Below are 18,212 nucleotides of genomic sequence, written 5' to 3' on the forward strand. Positions count from 1 at the left end.
AGTTGACCAAAAATCATTTCAGTTGCTTGTGGTTCAACTGAGTCAGATTCCAAGTGAAATCAGAGAAAGCAAGCCTAAGACTGCCCTGTTAGCTGCCTGCAACAGGGATGGTGCCACCAATGACAACAAGTCATAGAACAGGAAGGGAAAGCTTCCCATCACGAAAGAAGAGCCAAAAATGTGGCCATATCTAGGACTATCAAGAGAAGGAAAATCCTTTGGCATCATTTTCCTCATTCTTTTCATTATCCATCATTAGGTTTGCACAAAGTGAGTGCAGTGATAACAGGGGGTCCCTGATTAGTATAGCATTAAAGCTTATCGTATTGAGGACAAGTAAGTGGTGCAGGTCCAGATGTTTTGTTCCAAGAACACTTCTTGTGGCAAGCTTGCTGCATTCTTCACCACTGCCCAGCTCACCCAGGGGTATGCTATCCCTCCACCTTTTCCTCATACAGGGGGCTGGAGTGTCCAAGCTGTGCCCCCAGCAAAGAAGGAAACCTTCTTACACCACAGGGGAAGAGGGAATGTTGGGGGGGAAGGGAGGGAGAGATGAAAGTCAGGCTGCGTGTGCTGGGGGGGGGCAACTCCCACAGTGCATATGGATGGGAGAGGGGGAACTAGTCTGGCCAGCTATGACCTGTTTATGCAGCGCTATAGCACTGGTTGCCTGGCTCCCCCCACACAGCCAGGAGGGACGAGGCTGCCGCGTGCATGGTACACAGGGCTAGGAGTGGGGAGATGGGCTGCCCAGCACTGCATATCCAACCGGGAGAGGGGGGCACTGGGCTGCTGGTGCTGCAGAGCTTCCTGTGCATCTGGGAGAGGAGAGCCAGGCTGCCCAGTGCTCTACCTTCACCATGTGCACACAGGGGGAGCTAGGCTGCCTATAGATTTCATAGACATCAGGGCTGGAAGAGACCTCAGGAGATCGAGTCCAGCCCCCTGCCCAAAGGGCAGGAAGTCAGCTGGGGTCATAGGATCCCAGCAAGATAAGCATCCAATTTACTCTTGAAGGTGTTCAATGTAGGTGCTTGAACCACCTCCACTGGCAGACTGTTCCACACCTTGGGGGCTCGGACCGTAAAGAAATTCTTCCTTATGTCCAGCCTGAAACGGTCTTGCAGGAGTTTGTGACCGTTCGACCTCGTCATCGCTTGGGGCGACCTGGTGAACAGACGTTCCCCCAGATCCTGGTGGTCACCCCTGATAAACTTATAGGTGGCCATCAGATCACCCCTGAGCCTACGCTTTTCCAGGCTAAAGAATCCCATGTCTCTCAACCTATCATCTTAAGATCTGTTTTCCTGACCTCTGATCATGTGCGTGGCTCTCCTCTGGACTCTCTCAAGCTTCTCCACATCCTTTTTGAATTGTGGAGCCCAAAACTGGACGCAGTACTCCAGCTGCGGCCTCACCAAGGCCGAGTACAAGGGGAGAATGACGTCCCGGGATTTGCTCGAGAAGCATCTATGGATGGCAAGCCAGCGTTTTGGTCGCTTTACTAGCCGCAGCATCGCATTGCAAGCTCATGTTCATCTTGTGGTCAATGATGACCCCCACGTCTCTTTCTTCTGTAGTGCTATCCAACGTAGCACTGCCGAGCCTATAAGGATGCTGCAGGTTTTTTCTCCCAAGGTGGAGAACCTTGCATTTTTCGGTGTTAAACATCATCAGGTTCTCGTCCACCCATTTGCTGAGCTTGTCCAGCTCAGCCTGGATCACCCGCCTATCTTCTGGCGTGGATGCTTTGCCCCAAAGTTTGGTGTCATCGGCAAACTTAGCCAGTCCACTCCTGACTCCAATGTCCACATCGTTAGTGAAGATGTAGAACAGTATGGGTCCCAGGACAGAGCCTTGAGGGACCCCACTGGTCACAGGGCACCACGATGAGTGACTGCCATCAACTACAACCCTCTGGGTCCGACCACAGAGCCAATTTCCCAGCCAGTGGATCATGGTGGAGCCAAGGCCACAACTGGCCAGTTGTGGCCAAGAGGTGATCATGCGATACCACATCAAAAGCTTTTTTGAAGTCAAGATATATGACATCAATCTCTTCTCCCTCGTCCAGGTGATAGGTCACCTGGTCGTAGAAGGAAATGAGATTGGTCAAACAAGACCTACCCGCAACAAACCCGTGCTGGCTATCCCTTAGGATGTTAGCCTGAGCCAGTCCATCAAGGATGGCCTCCTTAATAAACTTTTCTAAGATCTTCCCCAGGATAGAAGTCAGGCTAATGGGCCTGTAGTTAGCCGGATCCACTCTCCTCCCTTTCTTGAAGATCGGCACCACGTTGGCCTTCTTCCAGTCTTCGGGCACTACACCAGAGCACCAGGGGCTGGGCTATCACGCTCGCCAGGTCCTTGAGTACCCTGGGGTGCAGACTGTCAGGGCCAGCTGACTTGAAAGTATCTAGCTTCCCAAGGTGTTCCTTCACGAGGCCAGCATTTATGGAGGGTAGGGGATCCCACTCACCCGCATCTCCCTGTCCCATAGCAGGCATGGGCGTCCCATGGGACTGATGAAAGACTGACGCAAAGTACCTATTTAATAGGTTGGCTTTTTCCTGGGCGTCAGTTGTCAGTTGCCCCATCTGGTTTAGCAGGGGTCCAACGTTGCCCTTGCTTTTCCTCCGGCTCCCCACATCTGAAAAAGGACTTTTTGTTGTCCTTGTTGCTTGTAGCTAGTTGGAGTTCAGTTGCAGCCTTGGCTTTCCTGGTTTGCTCCCCACAGGACCGGACCAGCGCAGAATAATCCTCCTTGGAGGTGAATCCCATCCTCTACCCTTTGTAGGCTTTCCTTTTTAGCCGCAGGAGGTCCGCTAGGTCCCTGGAGAGCCAGGAGGGCTGCTGTGCCTTCTTGCTGCCTTTCCTCCATGTTGGAATAGATTTAGCTTGTGCATTGAGGATCGCTTCCTTGAGAAGCAACCACTCTTCTTGAACTTCCATCTCCCTGGGGTCATGGTCCCTGAGGGCCTGACTGACAAGCCTCTTGAGCTTGTCAAAGTCGGCTTTTCTGAAGTCAAGGACTTCTGTGTTGCTGACTGACTTGCCAGCTTTATGGCGGATGGTGAAGGTGATCAGCTCGTGGTCGCTGTCACCCAGCTTCCCATCGATCACTAGGTCGCCGATTAGGTCGTCCCCCGTAGCCAGTACCAGGTCGAGCAGCGCTTTGCCTCTCGTTGGCCCATAGACTTCTTGAGTCAGGTAGAGGTCATCCACGCACGAGAGAAAGCTTTGCAACTGCTCGGATTTAGCTGAGTGATCTTCCCAGGAGATGTCCGGATAATTGAAGTCACCCATGACAACCAAGGTCCTGGAGCAAGCGGCCTCAGTCAGTTCCCGGGCGAACTCCTGGTCAAGCTCGGGACTTTGAGTGGGAGGCCTGTAGTAGACTCCCACCGTTGTGTCCCCTGTGCCATATTCCCCACAAATTTTTACCCAGAGGGTCTCTAGTTGTCCATGCCAGTCGTCAACATCAGCTTGCAGGGACATGTAGCTTTCCTTCACATAGAGAGCTACACCCCCGCCCCTTTTGTCAACACGATCCCTCCTGTACAGGGTATAGCCCTCTATACCCGTGGTCCAGTCATGGGTGGAGTCCCACCAGGTCTCCGTTATCCCAATGACGTCATAATTCTTTGCACTGAGCAGGAGGATGAGCTCCTCCTGCCCAGGCTCCTGGCATTAGTGTACAGGAAGGCAAGTGTCCCCTTGGGGGCTCTTGCCTTGCCCACAGATTGTGCCAGGGCTGAGGCAGGGGTGGGGAGCTGCCTGTGGCGTGTATAGCTAGGGGAGTAAAGGAAATGAAACCCACTGGATGAAGCAATTTGCATCTATTCATGCATGCGAGCTGGCACGAGGGGGGAAGGCACTTCTAAAAAACACCTGGGAATTTGGGAGAGGCAAAAAAATAAAAAAACAGGTTTCAATTCAATTAGACCCTGGAGCAACAGAGCTCCAGAACTCTGGCCAAAACAGTTATTACTGAGCCATGTGGGATATACATTTAAGGGCTTCTTGAGCCAATCCAACCAGTGTCTCTATTATGTACATATATTAGTTGAGGACTTGCATCGCTCCAAGAGCAGGGTAAGCTTAGTCAACACAAAAACTCAACGTTGTCGGTTGTACACTAAAATTTGTTTATGGGTAAATACAAGCTTATGCCAACAAACTCTTCAATGTAAACCAGGCTTCATATCATTCAGGAAAGTGGCTTGCTGACCAGCCCCAACCTCACCATCCAGCCTGTGGGGCAGGGTGAGTGATACCTATGCTCTAATCCTGGCTTATCCAACATGCGGCCTGCCAAGCCGTTTTCTGAGGCCTGAGGTGCTGCAATGGGAAACGAAAGTGAACACTGTTTACTTTCTTTCCCACCCCTTGTCCCTTCCCCAGCCCCTCAGCAGCTCCCTAATAGCTGCTGATGGGCTGGGGAAGAAACAAGATTCTCACATGCAGCCTGCAGTGGGCAGTGCCCCACAGCGGGGCCCAGGCACACATGCACTGCCTGGTGCCCAAACAACTTCCTTGAAAGCAGGTGGAGGCATGCAGGGCCGAGGTGTGAGCAGGGGGCCGTGCAGCGGGTGGCAGAAGAGTGGAAGGCGCCTTTCCAGCGCATCCCAGGGAGGCTGCAGCCGGGAAGACAAGCCCAGACTGTGGCTCCTGTGCGTGGCAGTGGCTCTCCCTGCCCTGCCCGCTCTGTGCCTGGGTGCAGCTGTGGCCATGCCCAGCTTTGCCACGTTGGGGGTGGCGGGAATGGCAAGGAAGGAGCAAGCGTCTGGGCTGGGACAGAAGGCTGCTGCCAGCTCTTGTCACCCGATTCCCAGGATGAGCAACCACCACGTAATAAGGAAGTGGCGGCAGCAGCAGCCAGGAGTTTTCTCTCCCCACCAGCTCTGCCATACCCGATTCCTCACCCGCACCGTGCTTCCCCTCTCTCCCCTTCCCCAGCCACCAGCGAGGGAGCTCCCTGCCACCTGATTTACCTGCTGGCACATGCCCCCGTGTCCTCCGGGCAGGCTTGGGAGGTGAGGGGGAGATTCACATCCCAAAACCCCCCTGCTCATTGTCAGGAGGAATAAAAAAAAATAGCCACAGTAGCACTGGAAATTCTTTGTATCATCAGCCCAGCTGGTGGTGCTGCTGTCTGCTCACTACCGTTCACAAGAAGCAGGGCAAGGGCATGTGGGAGGGAGGCAGCTACACTTCTCCCCCCTAACCAGCAGGTAAAAATCTTTGTAAAAATATTGTCCAGCATTTGGATTGTGTTTGCTCCTGTTTCTATTTGTGAGGAATTGGGGGTTGAACTTGTTACTACTTGTTAAAGATGAGTTACTAACACGTTATTAATGCAATAAAAGTAAATCTTCTTGAAGATTATTCTCAAAAATGCCCGTATTTTGTTGCTTTGATTAGTTTCCACTCTGGCTGATATCTCTTCCACATTTGGTCTGTTGATGATTTGCATTATGCTTCTTTCATTCATTGAGAAGTATGTAGAAGCGAAAGTGTTTATTTTAGTCAGGTGTTTGGTATTATTTCATTCTTGCTTTTATATTGTTTTTATTTAGGATTTTAAACTACATTTCCAGACCCATTCCATCATCACTTCCTGCAACTTCACTGGTGTCAAAGTTCACGTGCCATCACTTTCTGATGTGATACCGCTTCCTGTGAGGTCTTTGAATATGGCTCGCCAGCCCACTGGGTGATAAAAAGTTCATGATCCGGCCCCACATGCAAAAAGGCTTGACACCCCTGCTCTAATCCATTCCTATATACCCAGTTTTTAAGCTGTTTGCCAGCAACCACTTACTCCTTAGCTCGACAATTCATTGCCAACTCATTAAAATAACAGAGGCCTATGATTTTGATGCCAGCACTCTCAAATTCAGTATCCACTAACAATTCATGGAAGAATAGTTACCAGTTTTACATAGGAAATGCTGAAGTCCTGTAGGCCTCACTCAAGACAAACTTCATGACAGTAAGTAGTTGAGGGCAATGAATAAATAAGTTGCGTTCATGTTTAGTCCCCTTATACGTAGGGATCAGAAGATTAGTACTGGTGCTAAATAACAGTATTATCTATCAGTTAACAGTTGAGACATGCACTTTGGTGCTATGGTCCAGGTTCAGTTCATGTCGACTTCCAGGTGAAGAGATTGTTACAAAGCCTTACTTCAGTCTGTCACAAGTTACTGAATGAATGCAACTGTTTTGCAATTTCATACTTGCTGCAGAGCTTTTGCATCATTTTGAATCCTGTAACATATATCAATATACAAAGCAAATGGAATGATATGATTGGGGAAAATATTCACTTGTGCAACTAAAAGCATTCCTCCTGAAAATAGCTTTTCATGCTTTGGCATGAACTGCTTCCATTAACAGACCCAAAGGCCAAGAGCCACATAAGAGAAATACAGAATTACTCTCTCCATATTTCTCTTCTTTAAAAAAAGTGAGTCTTTCCACACAAGGGACATAGGTAAGGCAGTCAATGAGGTTAACTTTACTGACAACTTGCACCAACATGTGGCCAAATAATAGACCCTGGTTTCTGGTATCAATCAATCCAGCACCTCCCACAAATTAAGGGAAGAAACAGTGATCTTTAACAAAAATGCATACTTGGGTTTAGAAAATAAGTACTAATATGAGTTTAGCCAAAAGACTTATTTTAAAAGCAAAGGAGTTGATGACAGAGATACCAACACAAAGGAGTACAACTATTGCACTGGATTAGTTTTACTGACCATGAAAATCATTCGTGCATGTAACAAATATTCCTCACCTAACTTGCATGAGGCTGAAACTATACAATCAAACATTTCCACTACCACTGAAGTAGAATATTTGAAAAAGAAGACCATAATCTTAATGATGATAATGATGATGGTGAAAATAGATCAGCAAACCTGGAAAAGGAAAACTGTATTTTTATCTTGCTGTATTGAACAACAGCAAGTATTCATGTTAATGTTAAATTCTGGTGCCGATTCTAGATTTAAAAAAAAAAAAAAGACATGTGGCATCTCATTGATTAACTGGATTTTCTGCCCATGCACTTCACACTGAAGAACTGGGACTAGACAGAAAACCACTTTGCCACTAATAACCTACACTACTGATATCCTTGAGTTATCCTTCAGTCTCACTTTCCTCAACAAAAGGAAAATTCTGTTTTAAGACTGAGATCTGTATTCTTGCTAAACTTATTTCGGTAAGTACATGTTGAAATTTTAAAAAGCCTTTAATTTAAAAAAAACTAATAAAAAGGTAGCTTGGGATAACAGGTAGATGCAAGCACACTCAGTCATACCAGCCATTGAAATGAACCACACCTAAAGGCTTGCTAATCTTTTTTAACAGAACTACTGGACTTCACATGGTGTGGAGGCATCTAATATTTCAAAATAAATGTGCAAGCTAAATGTTTGTAAGTTCAACTTCTCACATTAATTTTCACCCAAGAACATTCAAATGACTGTGGTCATGTAAAGGAAGGTTATAAAAGCCAAGGACTGCCATTCAAGGCAATACCAAGATCAGTTTTGTTTCCTCAAATGCCTCATCTTCACTTGTTCTGAAATGTTGCCAGTCTAGAATTACACAGTGAAGCCTGCCCACAATTTCAAAAGCTTCTAGTGCCAGCTTGCTCCAGTAGTGCCATTTAAAGATGCAAGCACAAGGTACATACAGCTATTTGTATTTTATAAATTTGCTCACAGAATAATTGTTCCATTTACCCTGCTTCTGACCACCTCAGAAACCATGCTGCCAAATGCCAATAAATTGAAACTCAAGGATTTTTAATTATGTGGAATTCGAGAACAGTACTTTTCTGGAACAGCACCTAGTTTCCTATCAGAAATGTAACAAAGTCAAATGTTACTGAAATGGCTCTGGACTACCACTTCCAACCCCACATTCTGCAACTGCACCTCTTCTTGAAAGGGACTTAAAGCCAGTAACTTACAACCTGAACACCAATGTGTAACAGGAAACCAATTTGAGAGAGGTCTTTTACAGTTTCCTAGATAGATGAGCAATGGCTGCTGCCTGCTGTTATTCTATCCACTACCTCACATTGGTGATATTTAGAGCCCAGGTATCCAAGTTTCTGGTTGATAATTCATTCAGATATGTGGAGAGTTAGCAGTCATCTCATTTCACTTGACACTCCCTTCAGACAAGGTTCAATTAACAAGTGAGACTGTTGCCACCCTCACCAACTCCCATGAACAGTGACCTACTCATCCTCCTTCTCTCCTTCAGTGGTGCTAACAGTGGAAAACAGAACAAAAAACCACAAGCTCCACTACAAATGCTATCTACCAAAGTCATTTCAGAATCATGATTCCCACCTTGGCAGAAGGGCAGAGTTATTATTGTTAGATGTGCACCAATACATTGGCTCCATATCAGATCGGCACCACTATAAAGAAAAATGTCTGTATTGGAAATAGACCGTATCAGGCCAATAATTTGGCTGATAAATGGCTTGGGCATGCACGCAGCCACAGCACAGCACAAGCAGCAAGGAGCACCACCTGGCAGCTTGGAGAGCTGCCTCCAGGTGGTAAGGCTGGTGTAATGGAAGGAGAAAAGGGGAAGGAACAGGCATGCAGGGGAAGATCAAGGCCCCTGAGGTGAGGGAGCAGTAGGGCTGGGGCTGAGGCTAGGGATGGGGAAAGCACTGCCCAGCCAGGGCAGGCGCAGGATGGAGCCACAGCTTGTCTGGGGGGTGACTCCCGTTGCTGTGCATTATTCCTCCAGTGGCTCCTGCCACTGCTCCCACCACTTGCCCAAAAAGGCATGGGGGGGAGGGGCATGTGCCCCTGGATCTGCACAGGGCAGGCTAGGGCTGCGCCAAACTCTTCCTGGCTGGGTGGGCTGGGTTCAGACTGCAGCCACCACAAAATTCACCATAGCCCACTCCACCACACTAAGCACTCTGCCATCTAGCACAAGCCCAGCCTGGGAGAGTTTGGTGAAGCCCCAGCCCCAGCCTACCGCACTCTGCACAGATCTGGGGGCATACACCCCCCCCACTCATGCCCTCCCAGATGAGTGGCATGAAGCGGTGGGAGCTACCCCCCACATCCCTGCACCCCACAGACAAGCTGCGGCTCTGTCCTGCACCTACCCTGGCTGGGCAGCATTTGCCCCAGCCCCTGCCCCACTCCTTCCTCACTGCAGGGGCCTCGATCTGCCCTCCCCCCCCCCACCAACACCCCTTCTCTTCTCCCTCCCCCCCCCACCCTTCCACCACACCAGACTTACCAGCTGCGTGCAGGTCTCCATGCGGGTATTGGAAATTGGACTGGTATGGGCCTATGCGCCTCCTTAAAAATCAGCTATCGGTATCGGCCCCAAAAATCTCTATCAGTGTACCCCTAGTTATTTTTTAATTGAAGAAATCTATTCTATATAAATTAAATCTCTTATTCTGGAGGCCAGATTGTTACAGTCTACAAGAGAAGCAAGCAGATGGAAATGATGGTCTCAAAGGTTTTAAAGTTGAAACAGGCAATAATACATAAACCATGAAGATGATGAAGATGACAAAAGGTTATAAAAAATTAAAAAATGAACTTAATCTTCTGCAGCAAAGTGCAGATTCAACATGTGTGTGTGTTTGTAAAATTTTCCTAGATAGTAGCATTTTAAGAAGAAAAATAGTTTCTTCTATAAACAATAGCAACTCTGTCCTTCTGCCAAAAGGAGGTAGGGGGAAAATCATGATTCTGAATTGACTTTGGTAGATAGCATTTGTAGTGGAGCTTGTAGTTTTTGTTTTGATTTACCACTGTTTGCAGCATTGGAGGAGATAAAGAGGAGGAGAAGGAAGTCACTGCTCTTGGGAGTTGGTGAGTGTGGCAACAGTCTCACCTTTCAATTGAACCTTGTCTGAAGGGACTGTCAAGCGAAATGAGATGACTGCTAACTCTCCACGTATCTGATCTGAATGAATCTATAAATTAAAATGCTACCAAATGCTTCCTGTCTAGGAAAACATCAACTTGTGCCTCAGAAGTTAAGAAGAGCCACTTTAAAAGTAAGATTTGCAGGATTTGTTCTTGAATAGATAACAAGTAGCTCAAACTTGGAAAAGGGAGGGCAGGAGGCTTATTCATAGAAACAATAATCTTCACTACATGCATTTTTAAGGTACCCTATGAAGAATTTCACTAGTTTCTAACCCATATAATAAAATTTAAATTTAGCCATTCACAACTATCATTCATTTTCTTGCTGACAAATGCTAACTTAGCTTAAATTTAAGTACAAGAATTGTATCCTTTAATGCAATAGTTTTTAAGTACTATTTCAGCTCTCCACTCTAGATTCTTCTTTATTTTTTGTCAAGATACAAATACTTTAATAAAAATCAAAACAGATTATACAGGTTTCCCTCGCTTTATGCGGGCTCTGTATGTGTGAATTCACTCTTACGCGATGACCCTTTTTATACCAAAATTTGTTATATGCTAGGTAAATTCACTCATGCGATTGGTGTGGTGGAAGCACGCAGTCAGTCAGCTGCATTATGTGATGCCTTGTGGGAGCAATGCGCACCAAAATATAGTCTCCCGTGTGGATCTGCAACACTTGTTTCTGTAGTTTCCATCCCCATTATGAAAGTACCCTGTACTTGTGTGTACTGTCTGCTGTTGGTGAGTACCAAACGGTCTTGGGGGTCAGTAAGTCAAGGTCTTGGAACATATCCCTATTTGTTACATTATAAAGTGGGTTCCCTTTATGCAAGTGAGAGTTATGGGCCCTTTTCCAAGATCGCATATACAGCATATAGCAAGGGAAACCTGCACGTTGCAATAAACAAGCAGCACTTGGTTATTCAAAATCCCTCAAATTCATGTTCTTAAAAAGGTGGTAAAATCTGTTCTAACTAACAATTAAAAGTCACTCATAAGTACAAAGGAGGTACAAGAAAAGTCCTTTCTAATTTACTTTATAGCAGACTCAGAGACCTAAATGCAAACTTGTATTTTATACTTCTTTCCAAAACTGGTTTTAAAAAAAAAATGAGACAAACATTTCAATAAAAATACTTAGAAGCATCCATTCAATTCCTAAACTAGTTTCAATTACTCACTAGTTCCATCTCATATGGCACCATTTATTGCAGGAAACAACATGGAAATGTTTATGAAAATGTGACAGATGAGGCTTTTATCTCCCTAACCTCTGAAAAGCAATACATATTTAAAAATAAAACATATATTGTAATTCAGTATGTCCTATTAGTGCAGAGGAGTCTAGTAAGTGGAAGGAAACAGATTTCCAGCTGAAAAGACAACCAAACACCTATCTATGCACATACAGGAAGTATTCCTGGTTTCTCTCACCCAGAAAAATATAGCTCCCAGTAAAAGGTTACAGAAGAAGCCCTACTGTTACTTAATTTAGATTTAGTTCAGTTTACCATTAAAGACAAATCCAATTAACATGCAATAGCTCTGGCCAACATAAGAGGTTGATGTTAACTAATAAAAATTGTTCTTTTTAAACCGTTTGATGCAACTCAAATGCCAAACCAAATAAGTACTTACTAGCTCAATGAAAGTGAAGTGCAGCTTGGTAATTTCTTCAAGGTTTTGATGTTTCTCAGTTAATAAGGTGCATAATTAAAAGTAGAAAAATCACACTTTTGTGGGGTAAAAAGGCCTGTTTCTAGCCTGTTCCTCAAAGAACGGCAGAGTTCTAACACTAATCAAAGTAACTTAAACTGTCACATGCTTTGCTTATTAAGTTACAGAAGGCAATGTGGCTGGTAGTTAGAACAAGGGACCTGGAACTAGGGAATGTTCATTACTGCTCTGCCAGTTTCTCACTATATAAGTTGAGGCAAGTGAAAACTACTCCTTGTTCTTCTCACTTGTAAAATGAGGATGATATTTACTGATGTGCAGTACCCACTTCTGAAGTTTAAAAGGGTCACAGATTAAATATATCATAATGAAACAGATATATATTGAAAACTTTGAATTTTATCATCTGAAACTGTTTTATAAAAGCCAGTCTTCTAGACCAGTCGTCTCCAAAGTGGGGTGCACACACCCCATGGGGTGCACAAGATGATCCACTGAGGTGCCGGAAGAAAATATTAGAACTTCTATTTCTATTTATATACATATATTGGGGGCGCGTGCTCAAAAAATTTTTTTACTGATAGGGGTGCATGATCAAAAAAGTTTGGAAACCACTGTTTGAGACCACTGGTTTTCAACCTGTAAGGGGGTCAGCAAAAGATGACTCTGATCAAAAGCACATGAATACTCACACTACAGTTCAAAGGGGTCTGCACCTCCATTTGAAATTTCCAAAGGGGTCCACAAGCAAAAAGAGGTTGAAAACCACCGTTCTAGATACAAGTTCCATCATGCATGACAGTTCTGTCTAAAATGAAATTAAAGAGTCTGTTCAGGCCACAAACTGGAAGTCCAGTTTGTGACCTGAGGGCAAACTATATAAAGACACAAAGGTTCAGAAATCCATTTTTTGCTATAATTTCTCAATTTAAACTCTATTAAGAAGAAATAATTATTAAAGCCAAAAACTGACTTGCAACTTTTGCTGGAAACCACTTGTTCTCATTATGAAGCAAAGCACTAACTTTTGCCTTCACTTAACCACAAAGACAATTTTTCAGCATAACATTTGCCAGTCTGAATGTTAGCACAATTACATTTTTTTAAAATGAAAAAAATGCAAGTTATATTAATTGTTTGTTTTCTCTTCTCTCACATGCACTTATTAAATAAAAATGAGCTAATCTAGTCCCAGCCCAGTTCTGCTGTGCTTACTCATACTGAGTAGCTAATAGCTCTATTCAAGTCTATGGGAATACTCTTAAGAGTAAGAACTATTCAGTACAGATAAAGGTAGCAGAACCAGGTTTCCATTAGCACCTTAGGCTTTCCGCATACAGTCAACGGAAAAGCTATGTTGAACTAAAATTTGTACGCAACAGAAAAAAACCCCCACCAAAAGGTTAAAAAAGAAATAAGATCAAAAATGCAGTCAAAGAAGCAAAATACGTTTTCAAATGCACTGTTACTTTAAAAGGAAAAATCTAGCTGAGAAATATGAAACCAAGCTACACAAGGAAAATCAAAACTGATTTGATGTCTTTATCCCTACTGAGACATTAATCCAAGTACAAGCAGGATAGACATTACACTTGGATATATACACAAAATTGAAGAATTCCTCCAGTACCATAACCATTTAGACTCTTTAAATTAGACTAATTAAAACAGATACATCAATATTGGCAGGAAATTTAAGAGGTCCTACTAAGTACCAAGAAGACTCACCAAACTTCAAATTATGCTGTTCACAACTTCTGGATTTAGAAGACATTGACTTATTGGGGGGGGGCGGGGGCTCTTTGTTTTTTTTAAGCAGACAAAAATTCTTCTTAACTATGGGGTCAACTGCATGTTACATAATTCAAGGTCACTTCCAATTAGTTAAATTCAGACGAGAATTTTGTAAAAACGGAAATATTAGTATCCAGCAGACACTTCAAAGCACTGAGCCTTTTCTCTTTATCAGGACAGCTATTCCAAATTTTTTATTTTAGTTGGGTATTGTAAAGTTATCTGCGTATCTCATGCTTTCACACTGAACAAAAAGAAAAAAAGAACACAATTTTTTAAAAGGTGTTCTTATAACTGTTCCTCTCCAGGGAAATCTCAAAGTTCTATTAAGGCCACACACATTAAATACAGCTCATAAATCTTATCAATATCAAAGCAGAGCCCAAATAAAATCAGGTATCCATTATAAGAGACACTGAACAGAGCAAGTAAGAAATGATCCTGCTCTAAAAAGCTGACATTCTAAACAGGATACACCTGAACAAAGAACCACAATGTTTTCCCCATTTTGAAGACTGAGAACAAAGATAGAGAACCACGGTTATATGACTTGACCAAGGTCACACATGGTCTATTGAAGAGCCAGGAAGAGATCTTTATGACATGCAGTTAAATAATTGTGATTATGGCCTTGACCCTGCATTTGGATCAGTGTGAGTAAACGCACAGAAAAACTCAATACTTTTTGAATATTAAAATCAGTCATGCTACATATGGTCTACAAGTACACTAAATTTTGGTTACAAAGCAGGGAACACAAATAATTCCTATGTATGTGTAAACGACCTTGGGTTTAGTCTATAAAGGTGCATCTGTATTCTGCCTTCCATCTGATTTTAGACTAACAGACTTAACTACTTCTCCTTTTTAGGTCTAAGATCATTTTTGGAATTCAAGAGGAACTGAAGAGCTACCCCCTCCCTCTACCCAACCAGCAGGTAAGTCTGTGGGGAAAGAAGGCGGGAAGGGAAAGAGCTGTGGGGGGGTGGGGCAGATCGAGGCCCCAGTCCTACCCCACTCCCTCTCTCACGGCTGGGACCTTGATTGCCCCCACTTCCAGTCTTCAGCTGCAGCCTGCCCTCTGCCACGCCCCCTAGCCTCCAGGCCCCATATCCTTGGCGGGGAAGGGAGGCTGCACCAGGCTGTTCCCACCAGGCCTGGCCTGCACGGCACTTAACAGTGGCACTGGGAGTTGGTGGGGGGAGCACTATGCCCCCAGCAGCCCCTCTCCCAGTGCCGCCACTGCAACTGCCTGGCCTGAGGACTGCACTGGCCCCAGCCTGCCCTAGCCCCACATGCAGATCTGGGGACACACCACACACCCCATGCTCTCCTGGGCCATGTGCCCTGCCCTCTCCCCCTCTCCAGCAAAGTGCGGCTCCATCTCCTGCCCTGGCTGTGCAGGGCTTCCCCACCCCCCACCTGTAGCTGCTAGTGTTGTGTGCATTTGGGGGCAGGGCATGTGTCCCCCTCCCCCCCATCTGTGCATGGTGGGAGTGGCTGCAGCTGCCAGCTGGGCTTTGCACCCTGAGCCCTACTGCATGTGGCCCCCAGGCCTCTGCTCCTTCCCTCCCCCACTGACTGACCTGCTGGGCTGGGGGGGCGGGGGGGGGAGGGCAGGCAGGTGAACACACTCAGCCCCCCAGCCCAGGATCAACTTGAAGAGGCTCCAGGATCTACCAGTCAATCATAATCAACTAGTTTGGTGACCACTGCTTTACACAGATTTCAAAGCCAAGCCAAAAAAAGAAAAAGTATCAACAGCTATTGGATAGGGGGATCAAAAGTTACAAGACAATACCCATAACTTATATGCACCCAAATTTCTGCTCTTAACTAAAAATATTTTTTGGAGCAACAAGTAATTGAAGAGATCAACACACAATAAAACTCTTCCTCTCACTTCCCCACTTTTCCCCACACCCCCAAAATGGGGGGGGAAAAAAGTCTTTCCTGTTCCAATCTATTTTTAGTTTGGTGCACTGGTATTTTGGACCATTTCCAAAAGTACTCTTTATAGGGGCTTCACAACTAATGCCAACTTTCCCATTTACTTTAGCACACTCCTCTAATGCTGTGCTGCTCTATGAAGTACTAACAAGGGAGCCAGCAGTTCCAACATTTCAAATGCAACTATGTTGCAACCTAGTAAACACAATCTTTAAAAAAAACAAAAAACAATCCCTAGCATCTGCAAAATTCAAAGCACGCTTTTGCTTTCATAAATCAAACCTGAAGGTTACATCAGCTCATTAACAGTGTCCCTATGACAGAAAGGGACAAAACTATTACTAACAGTCATAACTGACCAATAATCTACCTTATCTAATAGTCAACAAAACAATCAACTTTGAACAGCAAAGTCTACAAGTGATCCCCTTGCATCCACACACGTAATACCAATGCTCCTAATTCCTCCGAGGGTTCCTGGAACCAGCAACTTGGGGCCTAATTCCAATGTCTCACTGATGTAATTCCATTTAGAACAACCCTAGTTTACGATGCTGTGAACAAAAGAGCACCAGACCCCTTCCTAGCCAGCCGCAATGGCCTCCAAAAGAGACCCAGAGTGATTTGAGAAACTACAGCTCCTTTAACAAAAGCGCTCAAACAATTCAAGGTCCTAACCCACTGCTTCATCCAAGCTAGGCAAGATCAGACATGGGCCTGGATAAGCAATCTCTTCTGTGTTTTTACCTGTTTTCTCCCTGTTTGGTGTTGGAAGGCGGAGGATGCAGCACAGTCTGATTCCCTTCCATCTCCACAATACACTTCGTATTCAAGTCCAGCTCTGGAAGAGAGCAGGACATAAAGGATTTTACCCACTGCCTGAGAAACCTCCACCTGGCCCCATGCACAAGAGGGGGGATACACTCTCTCCACAAGGATTTCTCAATATTCTGCCCCTACACAGAGGGGGACAGCCCCACACAAAGTTTCACCACAACCCTCTTCCCCCAGGCTTCTTCACACCCTTCCTCTGCACAGCACAGCTTCCCCCCAACCTGTCTGCTCTATGTGGTCACCCTGCAAAAGACAGCCTGCCTCCCCTCCACTCCCAGGGGTTCTCCACATTCACCCCCTTCCCCATGTGCAGAGGGGGACTACCACACACATACCCACACTCCACAGGGCTTCTCTGCATCCTCCCTCTGCCCCCACGCACAGGAGGAAACACACCACACACACACACACACCCCTGCAAATCCCAACACACACCACAAGGGCTTCTCCATATCTTCCTTTTACCTCCATGCACAAAAGGGGACAACCCTCCCCCTAACACAGGGCTTCCCACATCCTTCCCCTGCTCTCATGCACAGGAGACACCCCAACAAATGCATACATGTGCACATTCACAGGCTTCTCCACATCCTCCATTTACCCCAGTGCACAGAAAGGGACACCCCCCGTACACATGTGCATGCATGCACATCCCCCAGGGCTTCACATCCTCCCCTCACTCCCATACACAGACAGGGACACCCCTGCACACACAAATATATGCACACATGCACATGCCTAGAGCTTCTCCACATCTCCTTACTCCCATGCAAAAGGGGACATACACACCTACATCGGCATGCACACATGCGCACAGAGCCGTGGGGGGAGCTCCTCCACATTCTCCCTCTGCTCATGCACAGAAAGGAACAAGCCCATTAACGCACCCACTTTTCTCCACATCCTCTCCTTACTCCTACCAGAGAAGTGGACAACCCCCAGACACTCAGACGCACAGGTTGTCCACATCCTCCCCTTACCCCTTGCACGGAAGGGGACATACCCACTCACTCACCCCCACTCCCCACACACACACACACTCACCCCCACCCACCCACGGGTTCTCCACATTCCCCCCATCCCGTGCACAGCAGAGGGCACCCCCAAACTCCCTGCCCCCCTTCTCCACCCCTTACCCCGTGCCCAGCAGGGCGCACACACGCCTCCCCCCCGACGGCTCCCCACCCCGCAGAGCGCACGCAAGCGGCCCGTGGCCGTCGGGGGAGGACACGACTCTGCGCTCCCTCCGGGCCGACCCCCGGGTTGTGGGGGGTGGTGCTCACCTCGGCGGTTCATGGGCCGGACCCTGACGGCCACCTTCACCTTGGTGTCCGCCATGGCCGGGCGGGTGGGCGGGCGGCGGCGAGGCGGGCGGTCAGCGCCTCAGCGGCCGGGGCTGCCAGGCCATGCCGGGCGGCGGGGCGAAGCGACGGCCGCCCCTGCCTCCTCCCCTCGTCGTCAGGCCGCGCCCGGCCCCCGCCTCGCCTGAGCAGCGGCGCCCGCCGCCATCTTGCGGCCGCGCCGGCCCCGCGCCTAGACCGCAGCCCCGGGAGACCGGGGGCGGGGGGGAGGGTGTACGGACGGCGCCGGAGAGGGCCGGAAACAGCCGAGTGCCTTCGGGAACCGAGCGAGGGGCGGGGCGGGACGGGGCGGGGCGGAGCGAACCCCACCCCCCCGCGAGCACCACCTCGCCCCACCTACAGCCAGCTTCTCCGCCTCCCGAACATGCGCAAACTAGCCTCGCCCCTTCCCCAGGTGCAGCTATCTGAGCATGCGCAAACTACCTCCCCTTCATGGGTATAGTTGCGCAAGCGCGGTTGGTTTTTTCACCTCGCACTTCGTCTCGTGTCACGTGCTCAGAGCTGGGCTCTAAAGGTGGGGGGGGAAGCTGGGCGGTGGAGGGGAGTGAGTAATGGGGAAGGGGTAAAGTAGGGTTAGTTTAAAGCAGGAGGATTGAGGAGGGGAGGGCAGATGTGTGGTTCTTCCCATGCACAGCTCTTGGCAGAA

General features: G+C 46.9%; 1 protein-coding gene across 7 annotated transcripts in view; it reads right to left on the bottom strand.

Moving 5' to 3' along the window:
* KIF13A (kinesin family member 13A) overlaps window positions 1-17,902 on the bottom strand; it is a 197,382-nt gene extending 179,480 nt beyond the window's left edge. For 4 of the 7 annotated variants that reach the window (XM_090039270.1, XM_090039268.1, XM_090039269.1 and 1 more), the window contains exons 1-2: window positions 17,489-17,901; window positions 16,119-16,212 (exon numbers count right to left, since the gene is read on the bottom strand). In XM_090039270.1, coding sequence (XP_089895396.1) covers window positions 16,119-16,212; window positions 17,489-17,543 — 149 coding nt within the window. In that variant the 5' untranslated portion in view covers window positions 17,544-17,901. Of the gene's footprint in view, window positions 1-16,118; window positions 16,213-17,488 lie in introns of all 7 variants that reach the window. The other 3 variants (XM_090039264.1, XM_090039265.1, XM_090039263.1) reach the window with 1 other exon arrangement.
* Window positions 17,903-18,212: the final 310 nt, after the last annotated feature.

The sequence above is a fragment of the Crocodylus siamensis genome, chromosome 3, assembly GCF_052110815.1.
Source record: "Crocodylus siamensis isolate JL-2025a chromosome 3, ASM5211081v1, whole genome shotgun sequence".
NCBI lineage: Eukaryota > Metazoa > Chordata > Crocodylia > Crocodylidae > Crocodylus > Crocodylus siamensis.